A 24,386-nucleotide genomic window follows, 5' to 3' on the forward strand; every position below is an offset into this window, starting at 1 on the left:
TGTGTGTGTGTGTGTGTGTGTGTGTGTGTGTGTGTGTGGGGCAGACATAACAAAACGCAGCGCGCATTTTCTGTCTGATCTGAGTTTGATCTGAGCCCGTAGTTGGAAAAAGTGAGAGCAGTCAGACAAAGGATGTAGCAGCAAACATTAATAGAGAAAGAAAATGGTTGACATTAGCATTAATATTCTAAACCAAAAATGCAGTTATTGCCTACATAAGCTACCATATTTTCTGTTTAACTTTTATTCTGACTCCAGAAAGAAAAGGGCGTTTTTTCACTGAGCACATTCTCTGCAGTCTGAGCGCGATGCACTGCAGCTCACTCTCGCTCATGTCTGAGGTAAATCATTAACACCATCACCGCTTACTGGACACGTGTTTTATTGAACTAAATACATTACAATCGGCTAAAACGAATGCACAGGTTACTTTCCTGAACAAGCGCGCTCCCGAGTCGTCCGTGTTCTTCACACTGTCCACGTGAATCACGGCCCAGTTCGACGCGCACACGCAAAGGCAGTTCAGTAGGGAATGCGGATCTCTTAAAGGGGCCGCTCTATATTCCTATTCGTGTAATATGGACCTCCTCCAGGTATGGTGTGGTTCTGGTTCGCTCACTGGTACACTTTAACAATTTTTCATACGAACTTTGCCCTGTTCTGAATTAAACTGCCAGTGTAAAAACTCCCTTTATATTGTTAAAATGAGAGAAATCACTACTTACTCATTATTATTTAAGTTTAATGAGTAAGTTAAGTATATAAATTAAGTTTAGGCTTAAGAGACATGAACAATTTCTTAGATAAACATATCTATGACCTTTGATATGTCTAGTCTTCATGCTGTATTGATTATTATTGAATAAGTATGGTTTCACTAATAATAAATGTACATTTGCATAAAGAATGCATATTTGTCCATACCTATGTTGGTTAGAGTATTAAAAACTTAATTTAAACTTAATTTAAGAGACATTTACAATTGCTAAAAAGGTGTGATTAAATTGGAATTAATCGCGAGTTAACTCATGACAATCATGCAGTTAATCGCGATTCAATATTTTAATCGATTGACAGCCCTACAGTGCCCTCCACAATTATTGGCACCCCTGTTTAAGATTAGGTCCCGGACTTCTAAAAATTCTCCTTTTTTTTAAAACAACATAGAACCAAATTGTAAAAAAAGAGAAAAATCCTACCTTTCATTTAAGTACATTACTTAGCTGGTAAAAAAAAAAATATCACAGATTTGGAAAGAAAAAATAATAATTTGATATCGTATCGTGACATATCGTATCGTAACCCTGGCATATCGAGGTGCATCGTATCGTGAGTTTAAGTGTATCGTCCCATCCCTAATGGGTAGCTTTAGGGGCAGTGTGTGTGTGTGTGTGCGCGCATGCGTGTGTGTGTGATGGGTAGCTTTAGGGGCAGTGTGTGTGTGTGTGCGCGCATGCGTGTGTGTGTGATGGGTAGCTTTAGGGGCAGTGTGTGTGTGTGTGCGCGCATGCGTGTGTGTGTGATGGGTAGCTTTAGGGGCAGTGTGTGTGTGTGTGCGCGCATGCGTGTGTGTGTGATGGGTAGGTTTAGGGGCAGTGTGTGTGTGTGTGCGCGCATGCGTGTGTGTGTGATGGGTAGCTTTAGGGGCAGTGTGTGTGTGTGTGTGCGCGCATGCGTGTGTGTGTGATGGGTAGGTTTAGGGGCAGTGTGTGTGTGTGTGTGCGCGCATGCGTGTGTGTGTGATGGGTAGCTTTAGGGGCAGTGTGTGTGTGTGTGCGCGCATGCGTGTGTGTGTGATGGGTAGGTTTAGGGGCAGTGTGTGTGTGTGTGCGCGCATGCGTGTGTGTGTGATGGGTAGCTTTAGGGGCAGTGTGTGTGTGTGTGTGCGCGCATGCGTGTGTGTGTGATGGGTAGGTTTAGGGGCAGTGTGTGTGTGTGTGCGCGCATGCGTGTGTGTGTGATGGGTAGCTTTAGGGGCAGTGTGTGTGTGTGTGCGCGCATGCGTGTGTGTGTGATGGGTAGCTTTAGGGGCAGTGTGTGTGTGTGTGTGCGCGCATGCGTGTGTGTGTGATGGGTAGCTTTAGGGGCAGTGTGTGTGTGTGTGCGCGCATGCGTGTGTGTGTGATGGGTAGCTTTAGGGGCAGTGTGTGTGTGTGTGTGTGCGCGCATGCGTGTGTGTGTGATGGGTAGCTTTAGGGGCAGTGTGTGTGTGTGTGTGCGCGCATGCGTGTGTGTGTGATGGGTAGCTTTAGGGGCAGTGTGTGTGTGTGTGCGCGCATGCGTGTGTGTGTGATGGGTAGGTTTAGGGGCAGTGTGTGTGTGTGTGCGCACATGCGTGTGTGTGTGATGGGTAGCTTTAGGGGCAGTGTGTGTGTGTGTGCGCGCATGCGTGTGTGTGTGATGGGTAGCTTTAGGGGCAGTGTGTGTGTGTGTGTGCGCGCATGCGTGTGTGTGTGATGGGTAGCTTTAGGGGCAGTGTGTGTGTGTGCGCGCATGCGTGTGTGTGTGATGGGTAGGTTTAGGGGCAGTGTGTGTGTGTGTGCGCATGCGTGTGTGTGTGATGGGTAGCTTTAGGGGCAGTGTGTGTGTGTGTGCGCGCATGCGTGTGTGTGTGATGGGTAGCTTTAGGGGCAGTGTGTGTGTGTGTGCGCGCATGCGTGTGTGTGTGATGGGTAGCTTTAGGGGCAGTGTGTGTGTGTGTGCGCGCATGCGTGTGTGTGTGATGGGTAGCTTTAGGGGCAGTGTGTGTGTGTGTGCGCGCATGCGTGTGTGTGTGATGGGTAGGTTTAGGGGCAGTGTGTGTGTGTGTGCGCGCATGCGTGTGTGTGTGATGGGTAGCTTTAGGGGCAGTGTGTGTGTGTGTGTGCGCATGCGTGTGTGTGTGATGGGTAGGTTTAGGGGCAGTGTGTGTGTGTGTGCGCGCATGCGTGTGTGTGTGATGGGTAGCTTTAGGGGCAGTGTGTGTGTGTGTGTGCGCGCATGCGTGTGTGTGTGATGGGTAGCTTTAGGGGCAGTGTGTGTGTGTGTGCGCGCATGCGTGTGTGTGTGATGGGTAGGTTTAGGGGCAGTGTGTGTGTGTGTGCGCATGCGTGTGTGTGTGATGGGTAGCTTTAGGGGCAGTGTGTGTGTGTGTGCGCGCATGCGTGTGTGTGTGATGGGTAGCTTTAGGGGCAGTGTGTGTGTGTGTGCGCGCATGCGTGTGTGTGTGATGGGTAGCTTTAGGGGCAGTGTGTGTGTGTGTGCGCGCATGCGTGTGTGTGTGATGGGTAGCTTTAGGGGCAGTGTGTGTGTGTGTGCGCGCATGCGTGTGTGTGTGATGGGTAGGTTTAGGGGCAGTGTGTGTGTGTGTGCGCGCATGCGTGTGTGTGTGATGGGTAGCTTTAGGGGCAGTGTGTGTGTGTGTGTGCGCATGCGTGTGTGTGTGATGGGTAGCTTTAGGGGCAGTGTGTGTGTGTGTGCGCGCATGCGTGTGTGTGTGATGGGTAGCTTTAGGGGCAGTGTGTGTGTGTGTGCGCGCATGCGTGTGTGTGTGATGGGTAGGTTTAGGGGCAGTGTGTGTGTGTGTGTGCGCATGCGTGTGTGTGTGATGGGTAGGTTTAGGGGCAGTGTGTGTGTGTGTGCGCACATGCGTGTGTGTGTGATGGGTAGCTTTAGGGGCAGTGTGTGTGTGTGTGTGCGCGCATGCGTGTGTGTGTGTGATGGGTAGCTTTAGGGGCAGTGTGTGTGTGTGTGTGCGCGCATGCGTGTGTGTGTGATGGGTAGCTTTAGGGGCAGTGTGTGTGTGTGTGCGCATGCGTGTGTGTGTGATGGGTAGGTTTAGGGGCAGTGTGTGTGTGTGTGCGCACATGCGTGTGTGTGTGATGGGTAGCTTTAGGGGCAGTGTGTGTGTGTGTGTGCGCGCATGCGTGTGTGTGTGATGGGTAGCTTTAGGGGCAGTGTGTGTGTGTGCGCGCATGCGTGTGTGTGTGATGGGTAGGTTTAGGGGCAGTGTGTGTGTGTGTGCGCATGCGTGTGTGTGTGATGGGTAGCTTTAGGGGCAGTGTGTGTGTGTGTGCGCGCATGCGTGTGTGTGTGATGGGTAGCTTTAGGGGCAGTGTGTGTGTGTGTGCGCGCATGCGTGTGTGTGTGATGGGTAGCTTTAGGGGCAGTGTGTGTGTGTGTGCGCGCATGCGTGTGTGTGTGATGGGTAGCTTTAGGGGCAGTGTGTGTGTGTGTGCGCGCATGCGTGTGTGTGTGATGGGTAGGTTTAGGGGCAGTGTGTGTGTGTGTGCGCGCATGCGTGTGTGTGTGATGGGTAGGTTTAGGGGCAGTGTGTGTGTGTGTGTGCGCATGCGTGTGTGTGTGATGGGTAGCTTTAGGGGCAGTGTGTGTGTGTGTGCGCGCATGCGTGTGTGTGTGATGGGTAGCTTTAGGGGCAGTGTGTGTGTGTGTGCGCGCATGTGTGTGTGTGTGATGGGTAGCTTTAGGGGCAGTGTGTGTGTGTGTGTGCGCATGCGTGTGTGTGTGATGGGTAGCTTTAGGGGCAGTGTGTGTGTGTGCGCGCATGCGTGTGTGTGTGATGGGTAGGTTTAGGGGCAGTGTGTGTGTGTGTGCGCGCATGCGTGTGTGTGTGATGGGTAGCTTTAGGGGCAGTGTGTGTGTGTGTGTGCGCATGCGTGTGTGTGTGATGGGTAGGTTTAGGGGCAGTGTGTGTGTGTGTGTGCGCGCATGCGTGTGTGTGTGATGGGTAGCTTTAGGGGCAGTGTGTGTGTGTGTGTGCGCGCATGCGTGTGTGTGTGATGGGTAGCTTTAGGGGCAGTGTGTGTGTGTGCGCGCATGCGTGTGTGTGTGATGGGTAGGTTTAGGGGCAGTGTGTGTGTGTGTGCGCGCATGCGTGTGTGTGTGATGGGTAGCTTTAGGGGCAGTGTGTGTGTGTGTGTGTGCGCGCATGCGTGTGTGTGTGATGGGTAGCTTTAGGGGCAGTGTGTGTGTGTGTGCGCGCATGCGTGTGTGTGTGATGGGTAGGTTTAGGGGTAGTGTGGGGGGATAGAAAATACAGCTTGTACTGTTTAAAAACCATTACGCCTAGAATATTCCCACATTTCACAAAAACGTGTGTGTGTGTGTGTGTGTGTGTGTGTGTGTGTGTGTGTGTGTGTGTGTGTTTCAGTGTTCGATGATGAGGATGAGAATAAGCTGACCTACACAGAGATCCATCAGCAGTACAAGCAGCTGGTGAGCGAGCGTCGCCTCAATGCTTCTTCTTCTTCCTCTTCCTCCTCCTCTTCTTCTTCCTCTTCTTCCTCCTCCTCTTCTTCTTCCTCTTCCTCTTCCTCTTCTTCTTCTTCTCCTCCTCATCCTTCCTCTTCCTCTTCTTCCTCTTCCTCTTCCTCGTCTTTGTCTTCTTCCTCTTCCTCCTCTTCCTCTTCCTCTTCCTCCTCTTCCTCTTCCTCCTCTTCTTCCTCTTCCTCCTCTTCTTCTTCTTCCTCTTCCTCTTCCTCCTCTTCCTCTTCCTCCTCTTCTTCTTCCTCTTCCTCTTCCTCTTCCTCTTCTTCCTCTTCTTCTTCCTCTTCCTCTTCCTCTTCCTCTTCTTCCTCTTCTTCTCCTCCTCATCCTTCTTCCTCTTCCTCATCATCTTCTTCTCCTTCCTCTTCCTCCTCTTCTTCTTCTTCATCGAGTGCTCTGAGTGATTGACCGCTGCTGTGATTGGCAGGTGGAGCGTCTGCTGGAGAGCTTCCTGCAGGAGGTGGGCATCACCGAGCCTCAGTTTGTGAGCGCCTGCTCGTCTCTCAGCGGCTCCAAAGCTCTGCAGGTCAGACTGCTCTGGATGGGGCTTACCCTTACAAACACTGCTCTAATGCCTTCCTCACACTACACGATATTAGCCGGATTTGGCACGATCTGTTTGACGTAAGGTGTCGTAGGGATTCGTAAACGATAATGGACGTCGGGACGCAAGAATCGGTCGTTTCATCTCGTATAGTGTGTCATAGTATACGACAACTGACTCCGCGTCTGCGATAGTTCACCACGCCACGACAGAAAGACTAGAATGTTGAATATTTTAGCGGTCCTTCACGACGGGTTCCGTCACGTGTGCCGCTGACCAACCGGAGCACAGACAGCTTTCAAACGCGGCGAAGCGCATGAGAGATGACGGAGCGGCTAACTTTAGGAGGAAAGTGGAGCGGTGGCAACAGAACTCCTGCCTGTACGGTGTGTCAAAATAATAAAGAGAAACGCTGGCGAACGATAGCGGAAGCCCTTCAGCGACCCGGCGAGTAACGTTACTGGAATGGAAGCTTAATAGATGATTTACAAATACGTTGTGTTGGCCAGCTTTTACTACTGGCTAATAACTAGATATTTAATATAAAAACAACAATATTTGACCTCAAGTTCTCTGTGGAGGATTGACAGCCCATACTGTCCTCTTCCAGCACGTCAGGAACGTGTCCATTGTCGGGTTTTCTTTCTATTTTTGCGCTTTTCTAAACATAAAACAGCCAAAACACGCTGCTTCAGGCATCGTTTGTTTCCGCTCGTTTCTGGAAGTCGATGACATCACGCACGTCGTGAACACAAGCGATGATTGGTCGCGTAGTCAACCTGTAGTCTGACATGTTTCCAGTCCAGACACGAGATTTTAGGAGTCAAAATCGTGTAATCTGACACGGTGACTATCGTAACAGACAAACATATCGTGTAGTCTGAAGCAGGCATTAGAGACACACATAATGATGCCAGAGGATGTGGATCTCCGATGACATTTTCATCTTTATTACCATCTCTCACTGCTAGTCCCACACCAGTGACTCCCTCACGTACACTAATACGTCATAACAGATAAACGCTTATACATTAAAGCACATCTCCGGATCACTGCGCGCTATAATGCGGCTCAGACGCGCGATCATGTGACTGGTGGTGAAGCCAGTTATTGCCATCGAAAATAAAGTAATGTTTTAAGTAGAGTAACGTTACATTTGTTATATACACTGTAAAGATGAATATTACTTTAACCTTAAAACGCTGGATTATAAACCTGTTAAAGGGCGTTCCTTTTCACAAGATGTGATATAAACCTCTAGTGTCTCCTGAATGTGTGTGTGAAGTTTCAGCTCAAAACACCCCCAGATGATTTATTATACTGTTAAATTTGCCTCTATTTGGGTGTGAGCAAACACAGAGTTTTTGTGTGTGTCCCTTTAAATGCAAATGAGCTGCTTCTCCCTGCCCCCTTCCAGAAGAGGGCGGAGCCTGAGCTTCAGACACTCCGTCAGAACAGGCCGATCTCAGTCAGACTAATGTCAGAGATGAGCAGCTTTAGATCAGCCGTACGGGTTTGAGTCTGAGGCGACACACACACTGAACTAGCGGATCATTGATGTAGCATTAGCTGTGGAGTTACGCTGCTCAGCTCATCCACTATCATGAGTCGTCATGTTCATCTATAGAGTGTGTGTCGGTGCTCGTGTGGGAACGCAACACGTCCGACAACACAACGCATAATAAGATTAGATTAGATTCAACTTTATTGTCATTACACAAGTACAGGTACGAGGCAACACAATGCGGTTTAGGTCTAACCAGAAGTGCAGGACAGGGTTATTTACTGATAGAAATAGAGATGGTTATTGCTATAAACAGAATATACAGGTTAATATGTACTATATAAGTATAATATACAGATAACTATTACTGTAAACAGAATTTACAGGTGAATATGTACTATGAATATGATATACAATATTATATACAGATGGTTATTACTATAAACGTATTTACACATCAATGTATACAATAAGTTAGATTAAGATGAGCAGTATAGCAATGGATGATATAATAATAATAATAATAATAATAATAATAAATATTTATTTGTATAACACTTTTCATACAGGAAATGCAACTCAGTGCGTCCTGAGCGTAAAACAATAATAGGAATACAAATTCACACAGAACCAGCAGACAATACAATATATAAAATAAAGTAATTTGCGATTTATCAACTCAGTGTCAGTAAAGAAAGCTTCACATCAGATTATTATTCTGATAAGCAACCGTAAAGAGCTTAACCCGCTTTTTAAAAATGTAACTGCTTGGAGCCTCTTTCACTTCATTAGGAAGATCATTTGTAATATCTGGCTCATAGTGGCTTAAAGCAGAGCCAGCGGATCGGTTCTGCTGAAGGTTAGCAGTAGAGGAGCTCAAACATCAGCTGGACAGACAGTCTGAGATGTGTAGAGGTGTCAGATCATACAGTGTTTAATAAACCAATAAGAGAACCTTAAGGTCAGTCCGTTGAAGAGCTGGTAGGTGTAGTGCGCTCTCCTCTTCACTTTCATCAGTACTCTGGCAGCTGTAGAGCCCTTAGGTAAGCCAGTTTAAACCGAGTTACAATAACCAAGAGGAGAGAAGATAACCAGAGCTGGACAAATACACAACCCCATTACTGGAGTAACAGCACTGCTGGTCTAATATTACTCCATTACAAGTGAAAGTTGTAAACTGATTTTTACTGGAGTAATAGTACAGAAGTATATGTTTTCAGAAGTACTTAAGTATCAAAAGTAAATGTCCTTCTTTATGTCGCCGCATTATTGTATTATAGTTGTATAAATGCACATTATGCCATTGCCATCATGGTTTAAGCCAGTCAGTGACGCTCCATCTGACACACTAGCGTAGTGGACCATTGCTAACCATCTGCTAGTTACCCCGAGGGGCATTTCTCACCGGAGCTGTCCTTTAAGGCCCGGCGGGCTGGAGTGTTTTGGCAATGGCACAATGGAAGGGCATTTGAAGCATGTTGGTACAGCTGCTTGGGCAAGAGACAGGTTGAAAATGTCCTGAAAGACCAGGGCATTGCAGACATCTGTGGAGGAGAGGGATTGGTGGGTGGCCAGCTGAGGGTTTGAGCTTGGTGGCAGTTTCTCTGGTGTCTCTTTCAAAGCGAGCATAAGTCCTTTAGCTGGTTCAGGAAGTTGGCATCAGTGGCGGTGCGAGTGGAGTGGGTGGGTTTGTAGTCCCGATGGCCTGAATGCCCTGCCACATGCGTCGAGGATCACAGTTGGAAACATGTCCCTCTGTCCTCTTCAGGTTTGCTCTGGCTGTGCTGTAGGCTTCTCCTGATCTGAAGGCCGTATTGCGTGTCTTCAGCAGGAGTCGCAGCTCCCCGATCACCCATGGCTTCTGAGTAGGGGATGTGGTGATCAGCTTCTGGGTTGTAACATTGACTATGTTTACATGGACAACAATACTCCGATATTAATCTGATTAAGACAATACTCTGATTAAGAGGCTGCCATGTAGACAGCGGTTTCTAATGACCTTTATCCGGTTAAAGTCGTAATCTAACTACACATAAATCGGGTTAAGACATGTGGAGTATGCCTATTTTAGTCGCATTATCAGAGAGCATTACAGACATGTACACACCTTAATCTAACTATAACGTCGTGTCGGAGATTTCGCCGCATTTTGTGACAGGACACGTTAAGCTACTCACACCAGGGAAGTGCAGAGGGGGGTTTGGGGGTTCGAGCCGCTGCCCTTTCTGAAAATTAAGCAAAAGTGACCCTCTCAACAATCATCGATAATATTGTGGCCAATAAAACAGAATTGGAATTATAATTAATATAACAACGTGTACAAAACAGAATATCCTTATGGCGGAAAAGTCCCGTTTATCTTTTACGTATCTGTCCGTCTGAAATGTCGTTGCGATCACGCGTCGCTATGGGCGGTGTGTGTTTTGCTTGACTGTTCATTCTGAACACTGCGTCCTCTCTATATTGTGTTGTAATTAGCTAATATGCTCATTAATCGCGAACCGGATGGGTCATTCAGTGAACGCCTGTGGCTCGACGGCAGGAAAAACGAAACCTTTTTCACCGTTAATCAAATCTATTATTCTAAATGTAGGCTGTCAAGAAGGAGGACAGACCGGCAGTGTCTCTTCAAAAATAAATAAATAAATAACTTAAATGTATATAAAAACGAGTGATTTTTATACTTCTTAATGTAAAGTAACACTGTCCAACAGCGACACCTGCAGGTGAAGTTACAGCGGGTTTCCTGAGCCCATTCATTTGAACAGACCTGCCAAAGTCACGCTATGATTGGATGTTGGAGAACATAGACCGGTTTCATTACGTCCCCATGCTAGGCTATGTTCTTTCACATGTAAAACGGGAACATGAACGGAGTACTCTAAAAGCCACTCATGTAAACACCTTGACCAGAATATTGTCTTATTTACAGTAAGGCCAATAATTAGATTACTGCTGCACAGATGGCTTCACACGGCTGATAAATAACGGAACTAATCAAGAACTAATTCATGATTCGGATCGCCAGAGTCTCGTGATTTCAGCAGATTGACACACGATCTGAATCATGAATCGATTCACTGACTCATAACGCCGCATTCACACGGGGCGTAGGCGTTAACGCCTCCCATTTACTTTTAATTGGTGACATCATCCGTTGCCGAACTGAATTGTGGGTTCCGTCGCGGCGCTTCACTCGCGTTGCAAGCGGCAGAAGTTGAAGAATTCTCAACTTTTCAAGCGCCAGCGCAGGCGTCATCCAATCAGATCGCCGTATGCAAATATCCTACAGCAGACAATAGCCAATTACGTTCATTACTGCTCCGTGAAACATCCAGACCATAGACCGTTAAAAATCCAGACGCAGCTCCTGGACCACTACGTGATATTCTTCCCGCTGTCGGCGCTTTTTCGGGATTTAATGTACTTAACAGCTTCGTGCACCTGTGCAGTGCGCTGACAACAACTACACGGGCAATCGCACTCGCACATACAACCAAAAAAGGCGCTTTTTTGTGTTGTGTTTTGGTCCAAGCGGCAAGTTAATGTGATTGGCTGTTGTCACTATGACGATCGCGTCAGCACCCAGCTTCAGCCACGCCCTCCGTCAAGCGTTAACGCCTACGCCCCGTGTGAATGCGGCGTAACGGTTCGAAGCTTTGTTCTGAAATCGGCCATCACTATATAAGTCGTTATTTAGTGTTTTCCCGCACTAACTCTATTCTGGCCTCTTCATCAATGATAGTAGAGCCGCTGTAGTGAGATGGGCTTTGTAACGACGTCTTTAGTGCCTTTATGGGTCTTGAGAGAGGAAATGACATTGGTGTCAATGAAGGCCTTTCTGAGCCATCGGATTTCAACACTAATATCTTCATCTGTGTGTGAAGATGAGCGGAGGTCTGACGGCTGGCCAACCACAGGAGGAATTAATCACAGAGTTTACATTTATCGCTGAACTAACCCTTTAAGGCCTTAACTCGCTTGAGTCCTGATAACTGCTGCTCACTGCTGTATTTTTTCTTCTGCTATTGGAGCGAATGGAAAAGCTTAAATCGAGTAGTTTCGGTTCACCTCTAAAGGTTTAGATGTCTGCTGCTTCTGAGAGAAAGGCTCTTGTTTCGGCTCGTTCCTGAGGCCTGAATTAAAGGCTGGTTATCATGAAAACATCCCAGCCTGTCCTGAGCAGACCCTGAGACACACACGCAGGCAGGTTCAGGCCGGTGGCGGAGATTAGAGAACGGGGTTAGTGAGCCAGCAGACTGACCTGAGCCAGAAACTGCTGATCAGCTGAAGTCAGCCATTAATGCAAACACACCGTAAAGAAGATTTTCACTGCGAAGGTCAACGTTCAACCACAGAGCCAATCAGATTTGAGCTCTGTGCATCACATGTCCAGAGACACCATACCAGAAATAAAGCTGACTTGCTATTTGCACTACAAAACCTTATTTCACCTGCTCATTGTAAAGTTACGTTTCTTTGCCTTCGCACCGAATGCAGTTTCACTACACTGAGAATTAGAGTAAGTGTGATTTATTAAATGAGTGTTTGATCAGAGCTGGACAGTAACGGAGAACATTTACTTCAGGACAATTCTGACGGATCTGTACTTTACTCCAGTGCCATTTTTGGGGAGAACTCATGACAGGCAAATACTGTACCATTTAGCTGCATTATATACATTATATACATTATATAGCATTATATAGCATTATATAGCATTATATACATTATATAGCATTATATAGCATTATATAGCATTATATACATTATATACATTATATAGCATTATATAGCATTATATACATTATATAGCATTATATACATTATATAGCATTATATAACATTATATAGCATTATATACATTATATAGCATTAAATACATTATATACATTATATAGCATTAAATACATTATATAGCATTAAATACATTATATACATTATATAGCATTATATAGCATTATATACATTATATAGCATTATATACATTATATAGCATTATATAACATTATATAGCATTATATACATTATATAGCATTAAATACATTATATACATTATATAGCATTAAATACATTATATAGCATTAAATACATTATATACATTATATAGCATTATATAGCATTATATACATTATATAGCATTATATACATTATATAGCATTATATAACATTATATAGCATTATATACATTATATAGCATTATATACATTATATAGCATTATATAACATTATATAGCATTATATAGCATTATATACATTATATAGCATTATATAGCATTATATACATTATATAGCATTATATACATTATATAGCATTATATAGCATTATATACATTATATAACATTATATAGCATTATATACATTATATAGCATTATATACATTATATAGCATTATATAACATTATATAGCATTATATAGCATTATATACATTATATAACATTATATAGCATTATATACATTATATAGCATTATATAGCGTTATATACATTATATAGCATTATATAGCATTATATACATTATATAGCATTATATACATTATATAGCATTATATAACATTATATAGCATTATATACATTATATAGCATTATATACATTATATAGCATTATATACATTATATAGCATTATATAACATTATATAGCATTATATAACATTATATAGCATTATATAGCATTATATAGCATTATATACATTATATAGCATTATATAGCATTATATACATTATATAGCATTATATACATTATATAGCATTATATAACATTATATAGCATTATATACATTATATAGCATTAAATACATTATATACATTATATAGCATTATATAACATTATATAGCATTATATACATTATATAGCATTATATACATTATATAGCATTATATACATTTTATAGCATTATATAACATTATATACATTATATAGCATTATATACATTATATAGCATTATATAACATTATATAGCATTATATACATTATATAGCATTATATAGCATTATATACATTATATAGCATTATATACATTATATACATTATATAGCATTATATAGCATTATATAGCATTATATACATTATATAGCATTATATAGCATTATATACATTATATAGCATTATATACATTATATAGCATTATATACATTATATAGCATTATATAACATTATATACATTATATAGCATTAAATACATTATATACATTATATAGCATTAAATACATTATATAGCATTAAATACATTATATACATTATATAGCATTATATAGCATTATATACATTATATAGCATTATATACATTATATAGCATTATATAACATTATATAGCATTATATACATTATATAGCATTAAATACATTATATACATTATATAGCATTAAATACATTATATAGCATTAAATACATTATATACATTATATAGCATTATATAGCATTATATACATTATATAGCATTATATACATTATATAGCATTATATAACATTATATAGCATTATATACATTATATAGCATTATATACATTATATAGCATTATATAACATTATATAGCATTATATAGCATTATATACATTATATAGCATTATATACATTATATAGCATTATATACATTATATAGCATTATATAGCATTATATACATTATATAGCATTATATACATTATATAGCATTATATACATTATATAGCATTATATAACATTATATAGCATTATATACATTATATAGCATTATATACATTATATAGCATTATATAACATTATATAGCATTATATAGCATTATATACATTATATAACATTATATAGCATTATATACATTATATAGCATTATATAGCGTTATATACATTATATAGCATTATATAGCATTATATACATTATATAGCATTATATACATTATATAGCATTATATAACATTATATAGCATTATATACATTATATAGCATTATATACATTATATAGCATTATATACATTATATAGCATTATATACATTATATAGCATTATATAACATTATATAGCATTATATACATTATATAGCATTATATAGCATTATATACATTATATAGCATTATATACATTATATAGCATTATATAACATTATATAGCATTATATACATTATATAGCATTAAATACATTATATACATTATATAGCATTATATAACATTATATAGCATTATATACATTATATAGCATTATATACATTATATAGCATTATATACATTTTATAGCATTATATAACATTATATACATTATATAGCATTATATACATTATATAGCATTATATAACATTATATAGCATTATATACATTATATAGCATTATATAGCATTATATACATTATATAGCATTATATACATTATATAGCATTATATACATTTTATAGCATTATATAACATTATATACATTATATAGCATTATATAGCATTATATACATTATATAGCATTATATACATTTTATAGCATTAAATAACATTTTATAGCATTATATAAATTATATAGCATTATGTACATTATATAACATTATATACATTATATACATTATATAGCATTATATAGCATTAAATAACATTATATAGCATTATATACATTATATAGCATTAAATAACATTATATACATTATATAGCATTAAATAACATTAAATAACATTATATAGCATTATATAGCATTATATACATTATATAGCATTAAATAACATTATATACATTATATAGCATTATGTAACATTATATAGCATTATATAACATTATATAGCATTATATAACATTATATAGCATTATATACATTATATAGCATTATATAGCATTATATAATATTATATACATTATATAGCATTATATAAATAGGCAGGGTTTACATTCTCTTTTGGCTTGCGCAGTCGTCACACACACACACACTCACACACACACACACAGACGAGCGCGTCAATGTATTGCGTAATGCCATTGCGGAGAGAGAATATTCTTTCCGGTGAAATCACAAAACTAAATTGCACACACACATGCAGTGTGTCCATGCTCTTAATAAACAATCACTGATGAACATTTTAATGAGGAAAACTATACGAGCGGATTAAAACTCTGAACATTTGAGGCGATTTTCTAAAAGTCTACTATTACACCACTGAGGAACTCAAATATAAGCAGCGGATGCACGTATTTATCCACTCATGCGAAGAATCTCGGGACTAATAATATATTTGACAGTTAATGCAGATATTGTTTGAAATAGTCCCAGATGAATTATTCCCAACTAGAATTAGACCTAGAGTTCCGTTCCCTGTGCTCTTTGACCTGTTATGGCCTAGCTTTGAATTAGTCTATTATTTTAAATAAACATAAAAACAGTTATGATTTCATCATTACATAATGATTTAATATCTATTGGCCGTATTTATTAGTACACAATTACCGTCACACACCTGTTGGTAATGGAAAGGAGAAGGACGAAGGATAACCAGATCCAAAAATCTCCAAAATATATTGGCAATATAAAAATAAAACATCACGAGTAGGCCAGAGAAGCCTAAATGACCCATTCATGTTCAGAGGAAACATTCATGTTGAAGAACTGCTAATAATAAAGATGGAGAAGACTGGATCAGCTGTGCTCTGTGTTTGTGGAACACTCGATGCGGCCCAGCCTGAGCTGCTGTAGTTTAGTCCCATGCAGCAGTCATGAGGTTTGAGTAATGAAGCTCGCCTCTGCTCGCCTCGGTCCGCCTCTGCTTTTGATGACGTTTGTGAGCATGTTTCATTTGAAACGTATTTATCATCTCGGAGAGTTTTAACCTTCCTTCTGCAGCTCATATAGGGATGGATAATCCCGAGCTGTGAGGAAAGGGGGCGGTGTCTGTCTGTTATCCAGTGGGAGGAGCAGCCGTGTGTGTGTGTGTGTGTGTGTGTGTGTGTGTGTGTGTGTGTGTGTGTGTGTGTGTGTGTGTGTGTGTGTGTGTGTGTGTGTGTGTGTGTGTGTGTGTGTATTTCTGTTCTCCACACCAGGGGTTTTCAAACTGGGGTCCTCCAGAAAATTGCAGAGAATAAAAAGTCAAAGCCGGATAAAGTCTACCGGACGGTCTGTTTCAGGCCTAGCGTCTCCTGTTCTGCAGTTTGTCCAGATCTGTGTGTTTGTCTCCGTCTAGCACGAGTAACGCAGTACACGAGAGGCTTTTACATTATTGTGAAAGTTGCTTATACAAATAGTTTTTAAATGAAAATGTTCTTCTTCAGGTTAATAAAGCCAACATTCAGTACAGCCAAATTAAGTTTGGAAACAATATTTTGTACTTATAATACGTCACACTATCAATCTAACGGTTACATTTTTTTGTCATAAGAACGTGGATTTCAGAAAGGAGGTCCCTCATGAAGGTTCATCATACGGCGGCCCTTGATCATAAAGTTAACCCCTGCTCTAGACCGTAGGAAGAGATGATGTGTGTGTGTGTGTGTGTGTGTGTGTGTGTGTGTGTGTGTATGTGTGTGTGTGTGTGTGTGTGTGTGTGTGTGTGTGTGTGTGTGTGTGTGTGTGTGTGTGTGTGTGAGGCTCCTGATGTCAGTGGCGTGACCTTTGGCTCTTCCTTTAACAGGCTGTTCTCCAGCCAGTTCTTGCCACCAGTGACTTCCAGATGTTCCGCTCCCTGATGGTCCAGAAGAACATGGAGCTCCAGCTGCAGGCGCTGCACGTCATCAAAGAGAGAAACGGTAATTACTCCACAGACGTGTGTGTGTGTTTGACTTTAGGACTGTCGCACCATTAACAATTGAATGCGTTTCTGATTTGTTTATATTTCTGTCAGCTGCATGACGATACAGTTTGCTTTCTCTTGTGCTATATAATGCCAGCGGACCCTTCTCATCACTCTTGTGCTATATAATGCCAGCGGACCCTTCTCATCACTCTTGTGCTATATAATGCCAGCAGACCCTTCTCATCGCTCTTGTGCTATATAATGCCAGCGGACCCTTCTCATCACTCTTGTGCTATATAATGCCAGCAGACCCTTCTCAGCACTCTTGTGCTATATAATGCCAGCAGACCCTTCTCATCACTCTTGTGCTATATAATGCCAGCGGACCCTTCTCATCGCTCTTGTGCTATATAATGCCAGCAGACCCTTCTCAGCACTCTTGTGCTATATAATGCCAGCAGACCCTTCTCATCGCTCTTGTGCTATATAATGCCAGCGGACCCTTCTCATCACTCTTGTGCTATATAATGCCAGCAGACCCTTCTCATCGCTCTTGTGCTATATAATGCCAGCAGACCCTTCTCATCACTCTTGTGCTATATAATGCCAGCGGACCCTTCTCATCGCTCTTGTGCTATATAATGCCAGCGGACCCTTCTCATCACTCTTGTGCTATATAATGCCAGCGGACCCTTCTCATCACTCTTGTGCTATATAATGCCAGCGGACCCTTCTCATCGCTCTTGTGCTATATGATGCCAGCGGACCCTTCTCATCGCTCTTGTGCTATATAATGCCAGCGGACCCTTCTCATCACTCTTGTGCTATATAATGCCAGCAGACCCTTCTCATCACTCTTGTGCTATATGATGCCAGCGGACCCTTCTCATCGCTCTTGTGCTATATAATGCCAGCGGACCCTTCTCATCACTCTTGTGCTATATAATGCCAGCAGACCCTTCTCATAACTCTTGTGCTATATAATGCCAGCGGACCCTTCTCATCGCTCTTGTGCTATATAATGCCAGCGGACCCTTCTCATCGCTCTTGTGCTATATAATGCCAGCGGACCCTTCTCATCGCTCTTGTGCTATATAATGCCAGCGGACCCTTCTCATCGCTCTTGTGCTATATAATGCCGGCGGACCCTTCTCATCACTCTTGTGCTATATAATGCCAGCAGACCCTTCTCATCGCTCTTGTGCTATATAATGCCAGCGGACCCTTCTCATCACTCTTGTGCTATATAATGCCAGCGGACCCTTCTCATCGCTCTTGTGCTATATGATGCCAGCGGACCCTTCTCATCACTCTTGTGCTATATAATGCCAGCGGACCCTTCTCATCGCTCTTGTGCTATATAATGCCAGCGGACCCTTCTCATCGCTCTTGTGCTATATAATGCCAGCAGACCCTTCTCATCACTCTTGTGCTATATAATGCCAGCGGACCCTTCTCATCACTCTTGTGCTATATAATGCCAGCAGACCCTACTCATAACTCTTGTGCTATATAATGCCAGCGGACCCTTCTCATCACTCTTGTGCTATATAATGCCAGCAGACCCTTCTCATCGCTCTTGTGCTATATAATGCCAGCGGACCCTTCTCATCACTCTTGTGCTATATAATGCCAGCGGACCCTTCTCATCACTCTTGTGCTATATGATGCCAGCGGACCCTTCTCATCGCTCTTGTGCTATATAATGCCAGCGGACCCTTCTCATCGCTCTTGTGCTATATAATGCCAGCGGACCCTTCTCATCGCTCTTGTGCTATATAATGCCAGCAGACCCTTCTCATCACTCTTGTGCTATATAATGCCAGCAGACCCTACTCATAACTCTTGTGCTATATAATGCCAACGGACCCTTCTCATCGCCCTTGTGCTATATAATGCCAGCGGACCCTTCTCATCACTCTTGTGCTATATAATGCCAGCGGACCCTTCTCATAACTCTTGTGCTATATAATGCCAGCGGACCCTTCTCATAACTCTTGTGCTATATAATGCCAGCGGACCCTTCTCATCGCTCTTGTGCTATATAATGCCAGCGGACCCTTCTCATCGCTCTTGTGCTATATGATGCCAGTGTACCCTTCTCATCGCTCTTGTGCTATATGATGCCAGTGTACCCTTCTCATCACTCTTGTGCTATATAATGCCAGCGGACCCTTCTCACTGCCCTTGTGCTATATAATGCCAGCGGACCCTTCTCACTGCCCTTGTGCTATATAATGCCACCGGACCCTTCTCATCGCTCTTGTTCTATATAATGCCAGCGGACCCTTCTCATCGCTCTTGTGCTATGTAATGCCAGCGGACCCTTCTCATCGCTCGTGCTATATAATGCCAGCGGACCCTTCTCATCGCTCTTGTTCTATATAATGCCAGCGGACCCTTCTCATCGCTCTTGTTCTATATAATGCCAGCGGACCCTTCTCATCGCTCGTGCTATATAATGCCAGCGGACCCTTTTCATCACTCTTGTTCTATATAATGCCAGCGGACCCTTCTCATCGCTCTTGTGCTATGTAATGCCAGCGGACCCTTCTCATCACTCTTGTGCTATATAATGCCAGCAGACCCTTCTCAGCCGCTTCGGCTACGGACACAACCCGGAAAAACTATCTGTATAGATTTTTGCTGATAACCAATTGTTCCACCAATACACGTGTGTGTGTATGTGTGTGTGTGTGTGTGTGTGTGTGTGTGTGTGTGTGTGTGTGTGTGTGTGTGTCAGGCGGGCTGCCCGAGTGTCTGACCGATGGTGTGGACGTAATGAATGAACTCGAGCAGCAGGAGATGAAGATTCTTCAGGAGGTTCTCAGGTGAGTTCACCTGTGTGACATCAGACCTTACATAATGAGCCAAGAATGGCAGCAGATGTTAAGTAACACATTCCCTCATTAACTCTGATTGTGTGGAAGTAAAGTGTTGAGTCATGATTGACAGCCCAGATCTGCGTCTTCAGCGCAGGCATAAAGAGCCACTGAGGGAGCACTGACCTAAAGCAGGTCACTGGTCGATTCTGCTGCTATTAATTAAGATGCTGAGCTTAATGAATGCCATTAAGAGATCAGGGTTAGCTCACAGAACCTCACGTGACCTGGACGGGCGTCTGTGACGATCTGAGGGATCATACGAGTCAATGATGAGTGCGTATAAACGGGAACGAACATTCAGACGCCATGTGGTTTTAACTACACCACCCCCCCACCGCTGAGAAAAGTCATAAAAATGCATTATCCAACCCTAAAAGCCTGTAATTCAAGAATGCTTTTGAATATAGACTTAAGTTTGGTCTTGATTTAAAGAAGACACTAAGCAGATTATTACTGAAAGCATATCAAAATATGAAATAATGAAAAATAAATTAAATATCATTTTACCAAAGAAAAGTTTTACTCTAAAATTACTATAAAACCAAAGCCATATGTCTAACCAAGTTGTGTTCTAAAGTTGATATCACAAAAATGAAAGTCCCCATGAGATTTTGTTTAGGCGCTATACCAAAAATAGCCATAGGGTGTCATTCACTTCCATTGATTGTTTTTTTTAATGCATTTTCCTGTAAATGTCTATCCAAATATCACTTCCATCATAAAACAGACACCAAATATGGAACATTGAGACTCAGACCTTTCCAATGACATGTGTTTTGCCAAGATGTGAAAAGATTTTGATTATAAAGCAGTTAAAATGCATTTCGTAATATGAATCATGTCCCCGCCCACTAGGGAGAGGAGCCTGTTAGAAGAATTTAGAGTATAGGTTTCATGGTAACGCAACATCTGATTTTAACACTGTTTTCACAGGATGAATTTAGAGTTTCTAAGTTTTCGAATGATCGAATGATGGGGGGGGGGGGGGGGTCTCTCTTTATTGACTTTTGTTTGTGTCCTGCAGGAGGTCGAAGGAGGAGTATGATCTGGAGATGATGGAGCGACAGGAGCCAGCCTCCACATCCAGCAGCCTATCAGACGCTCCTGTGGGAAACACTACTGAGCCTCAGGACTCTGGGACACCACACACACTAACAGTACGTCCCACACACACACACACAGTACATCTCAGACTGAGTGAGTGTGAGTGTGAGAGTGAGAGAGTGAGTGTAAGAGTAAAAGTGAGGGTGAGTGTGAGAGTGACTGAGTGAGAGTGTAAGAGTGAGGGAGAGTGTGAGAGTGAGTATAAAGCTAGGAACACACCAAGCCGACGCTCGACATCAGACGGCCAATAGCGCGTCCGTTCTGCGCCTGCGTTAGAGGAAATACCTTTCCGTCCCAGCTGGTGGCAGTAGTCTGTTTTCGTTATTCGAAGAGGGAAACCGGAAGAGCTATAAAGATATCAGCTGTCGTTTTCGTTTCCCCACACAGACGGATTCGTGCATTTCAGAACGTTGCAAATGGCATTGCCGTTGTCAGCCCTTGGTCGTTTACTTGTGGAAGAGGAAAGGTAGAAGCGGACGCCAAAAATACGAGGAACGCTCAATAATGGGTGAAACCATACCCGAAGTCAAAATGTGAAACCATAGATTATTACACTTGTTCACCTATCAATGAACCATAACAATAACAGGGCATAGCTCAAACAATACCCTGCAAATTGGCTCATTCAGATGCATTGTGGAAGTTAATGTGACACAATCTGAACAATGGCCACTTATAAGGATTGTTAAAATAAATATATATGTATGACGCATTCTGATTTACAGTAAATTATGTTTGTGACAATGCTTGGTGCTAGTTCAATGAATTATGACAGAATTTGTATTTTTTTTTTTCATTGGAAATCTTCAAAATGATATCATGCTGCTTCTTGCACATCACATAACAGCAGTTTGGAAATGAAATCTCCAGTGGCACAGAAATGTTCATGAAAATAATGTAACACTAAACCATACACTGAACTTAACTGACAGTAACCATGCTAACTATAAATTTACAGATATTGCACTTTGATAACATTGTATTGTGGAAGTAACACATTATGAAAATATGTCTCTATTAATTGAAAATCTATTTATTCTTAAATTAAAACATCAATACAGATGTGTTTATTTACCCTGCTAGTTAGATGTCAAATTGCAAAATAAGGGTTAGAATTCTGCATCATCTTGTGTTTTGTGATCCTTTTTTACATAAAGAACTGTGAATGCAAGTACCCAAAGTCAAAGTTTTTTATTTTCCAATGTTCAGTACAATGGGCACAAATAGCTCTATAGAGAATAGCTATAAAAGTAGCTCTATGTGTAGATTCAGCCAAGGGTGTACTGGGCCGTAGCTCAGCCGTAATGAAGCTGGGCTCCTCACGGGGGCCAATCCAGGTGTCACTGTTGGTACCATCTGAGGGTAAACAGGATTCACTTTCAGACAAAGGTTCCTTAAAGACACAATCAAAATGTGAACAATGTGATACAATAGATTCTTACACTTAATCACCAATAACCCATAACAATAACAGGGCATAGCTAAAACAATACCCTGCAAATTGGCTAAATGGATCTATTCAGATGCACATTGTGGAAGTTGATTTGTTGAATTACTTGTAAATAGACCCATCTGAACATTCATTGGCCACTTTACCAACAGCAAAATGTTCATTTGTTCAAATGGAAAGAAAAAATAAATAAAATAAATTATACACACACACACACGTGTGTGTGTGTGTGTGTGTGTGTGTGTGTGTGTGTGTGTGTGTACCCTGATAGTTAGATTTGAGGTGCACTCCTTCCTTTTTGTGTGAGGTTCTAGAAACTGCAGGTGGGTCTTCTGAGCTCCAGAACTTCCTGAGGGTCCAGGTTTCTTGTAACACATGTACTGGGTTCGCAATGAATCCCACCGCTTCTTGAGCTCTTTCTCTGAGGGACAATAAAAAAAAAAAACATTACGCTGAGTTATGTCAATTTCATGGCTATTGTAATGTTCATTTTTGTTCTACTTTTAACTGGATGTATTCTGGATGACAGCATTTTTTTTTACAGTCGCTTGAACACATTTCTCAATACATTTAGGTCACTTTTGCAAAACTCTCCACACAGTTAGTACAACCGAAATATATGAGGGCTAAACTGTGGATTTATCATTGCTTTTGGACATAAAGACATGCATTAAGTGTTTTGATATCTTTAGTGCATTTTGAATGTGAAATTAACTGCTGTGCAAAGATGAAAGTTGCACACAACAATCTAACATGCAGGGTTTTTTTTAAATATGGACTACTGAAGAAGAAAAAACTATTGCAAAAAAGGAAATCTTACCTGACATGACAACTTTATTTGCGATCTCACGCCACGGTTCTGCTTTTGCCACACAGTTGACATAACGTTAACATTTTCCCGTAGTGTGATACTAAGCTGGCCTTTGCTGGATCATGCTGATCAGTTTGTCTTCACTTGCCTCGGTCTACACAGCCATATATATTAACATGTGTTAACATGTATCGGAATGAGGAATATAATCAAATGAGACGACACCTTTCTTTTACTGTCTATGGAGGAGACAGGCGTTCTGTGTTCCCTCTTGACTCTGTCGTTTACTTGCTTCGTCACTTCCGTTTTATTTTCTCGTGCACTGGTTCGCTAGCTGAACAGCAAATCAGAACGATCATTTGTCCCGACTGACCGACATGCGGCGACGCCGATTTAACATGTCGAATCGGCTGAAAAACAGCCGACGAGGACCAACGCCAGCCGACGGCGTGGAACTGTGTGGAACACACCGAGGAAACTTAGTTGGCCGACGCACAAAAACTGCCCGACGGCCGATCGTCGGCTTGGTGTGTTCCGGCCTTAGGAGTGAGAGTGTAAGAGTGAGGGTGAGTGAGAGTGAGAGTGACTGAGTGAGAGTGTAAGAGTGACTGAGTGAGAGTGTAAGAGTGACTGAGTGAGAGTGACTGAGTGAGAGTGTAAGAGTGACTGAGTGAGAGTGTAAGAGTGACTGAGTGAGAGTGTAAGAGTGACTGAGTGAGAGTGACTGAGTGAGAGTGTAAGAGTGACTGAGTGAGAGTGTAAGAGTGACTGAGTGAGAGTGTAAGAGTGACTGAGTGAGAGTGTAAGAGTGACTGAGTGAGAGTGTAAGAGTGAGAGTGACTGAGTGAGAGTGACTGAGTGAGAGTGACTGAGTGAGAGTGACTGAGTGAGAGTGTAAGAGTGACTGAGTGAGAGTGTAAGAGTGACTGAGTGAGAGTGTAAGAGTGACTGAGTGAGAGTGTAAGAGTGACTGAGTGAGAGTGTAAGAGTGACTGAGTGAGAGTGTAAGAGTGACTGAGTGAGAATGACTGAGTGAGAGTGTAAGAGTGACTGAGTGAGAGTGTAAGAGTGACTGAGTGAGAGTGTAAGAGTGACTGAGTGAGAGTGTAAGAGTGACTGAGTGAGAATGACTGAGTGAGAGTGTAAGAGTGACTG

The 24,386-nt window shown here is 41.8% G+C and overlaps 1 protein-coding gene across 1 annotated transcript in view; it reads left to right on the forward strand.

The window, feature by feature from the left end:
* Positions 1-24,386, forward strand: part of cfap36 (cilia and flagella associated protein 36) — a 39,915-nt gene that overhangs the window by 10,033 nt on the left and 5,496 nt on the right. Inside the window, exons 2-6 of the mRNA XM_067421766.1 lie at positions 5,150-5,214; positions 5,693-5,791; positions 16,880-16,994; positions 19,725-19,812; positions 20,891-21,023. Coding sequence (XP_067277867.1) covers positions 5,150-5,214; positions 5,693-5,791; positions 16,880-16,994; positions 19,725-19,812; positions 20,891-21,023 — 500 coding nt within the window. The remainder of the gene's footprint in view (positions 1-5,149; positions 5,215-5,692; positions 5,792-16,879; positions 16,995-19,724; positions 19,813-20,890; positions 21,024-24,386) is intronic.

The sequence above is a fragment of the Pseudorasbora parva genome, chromosome 17 (assembly GCF_024679245.1).
Source record: "Pseudorasbora parva isolate DD20220531a chromosome 17, ASM2467924v1, whole genome shotgun sequence".
Lineage (NCBI taxonomy): Eukaryota > Metazoa > Chordata > Actinopteri > Cypriniformes > Gobionidae > Pseudorasbora > Pseudorasbora parva.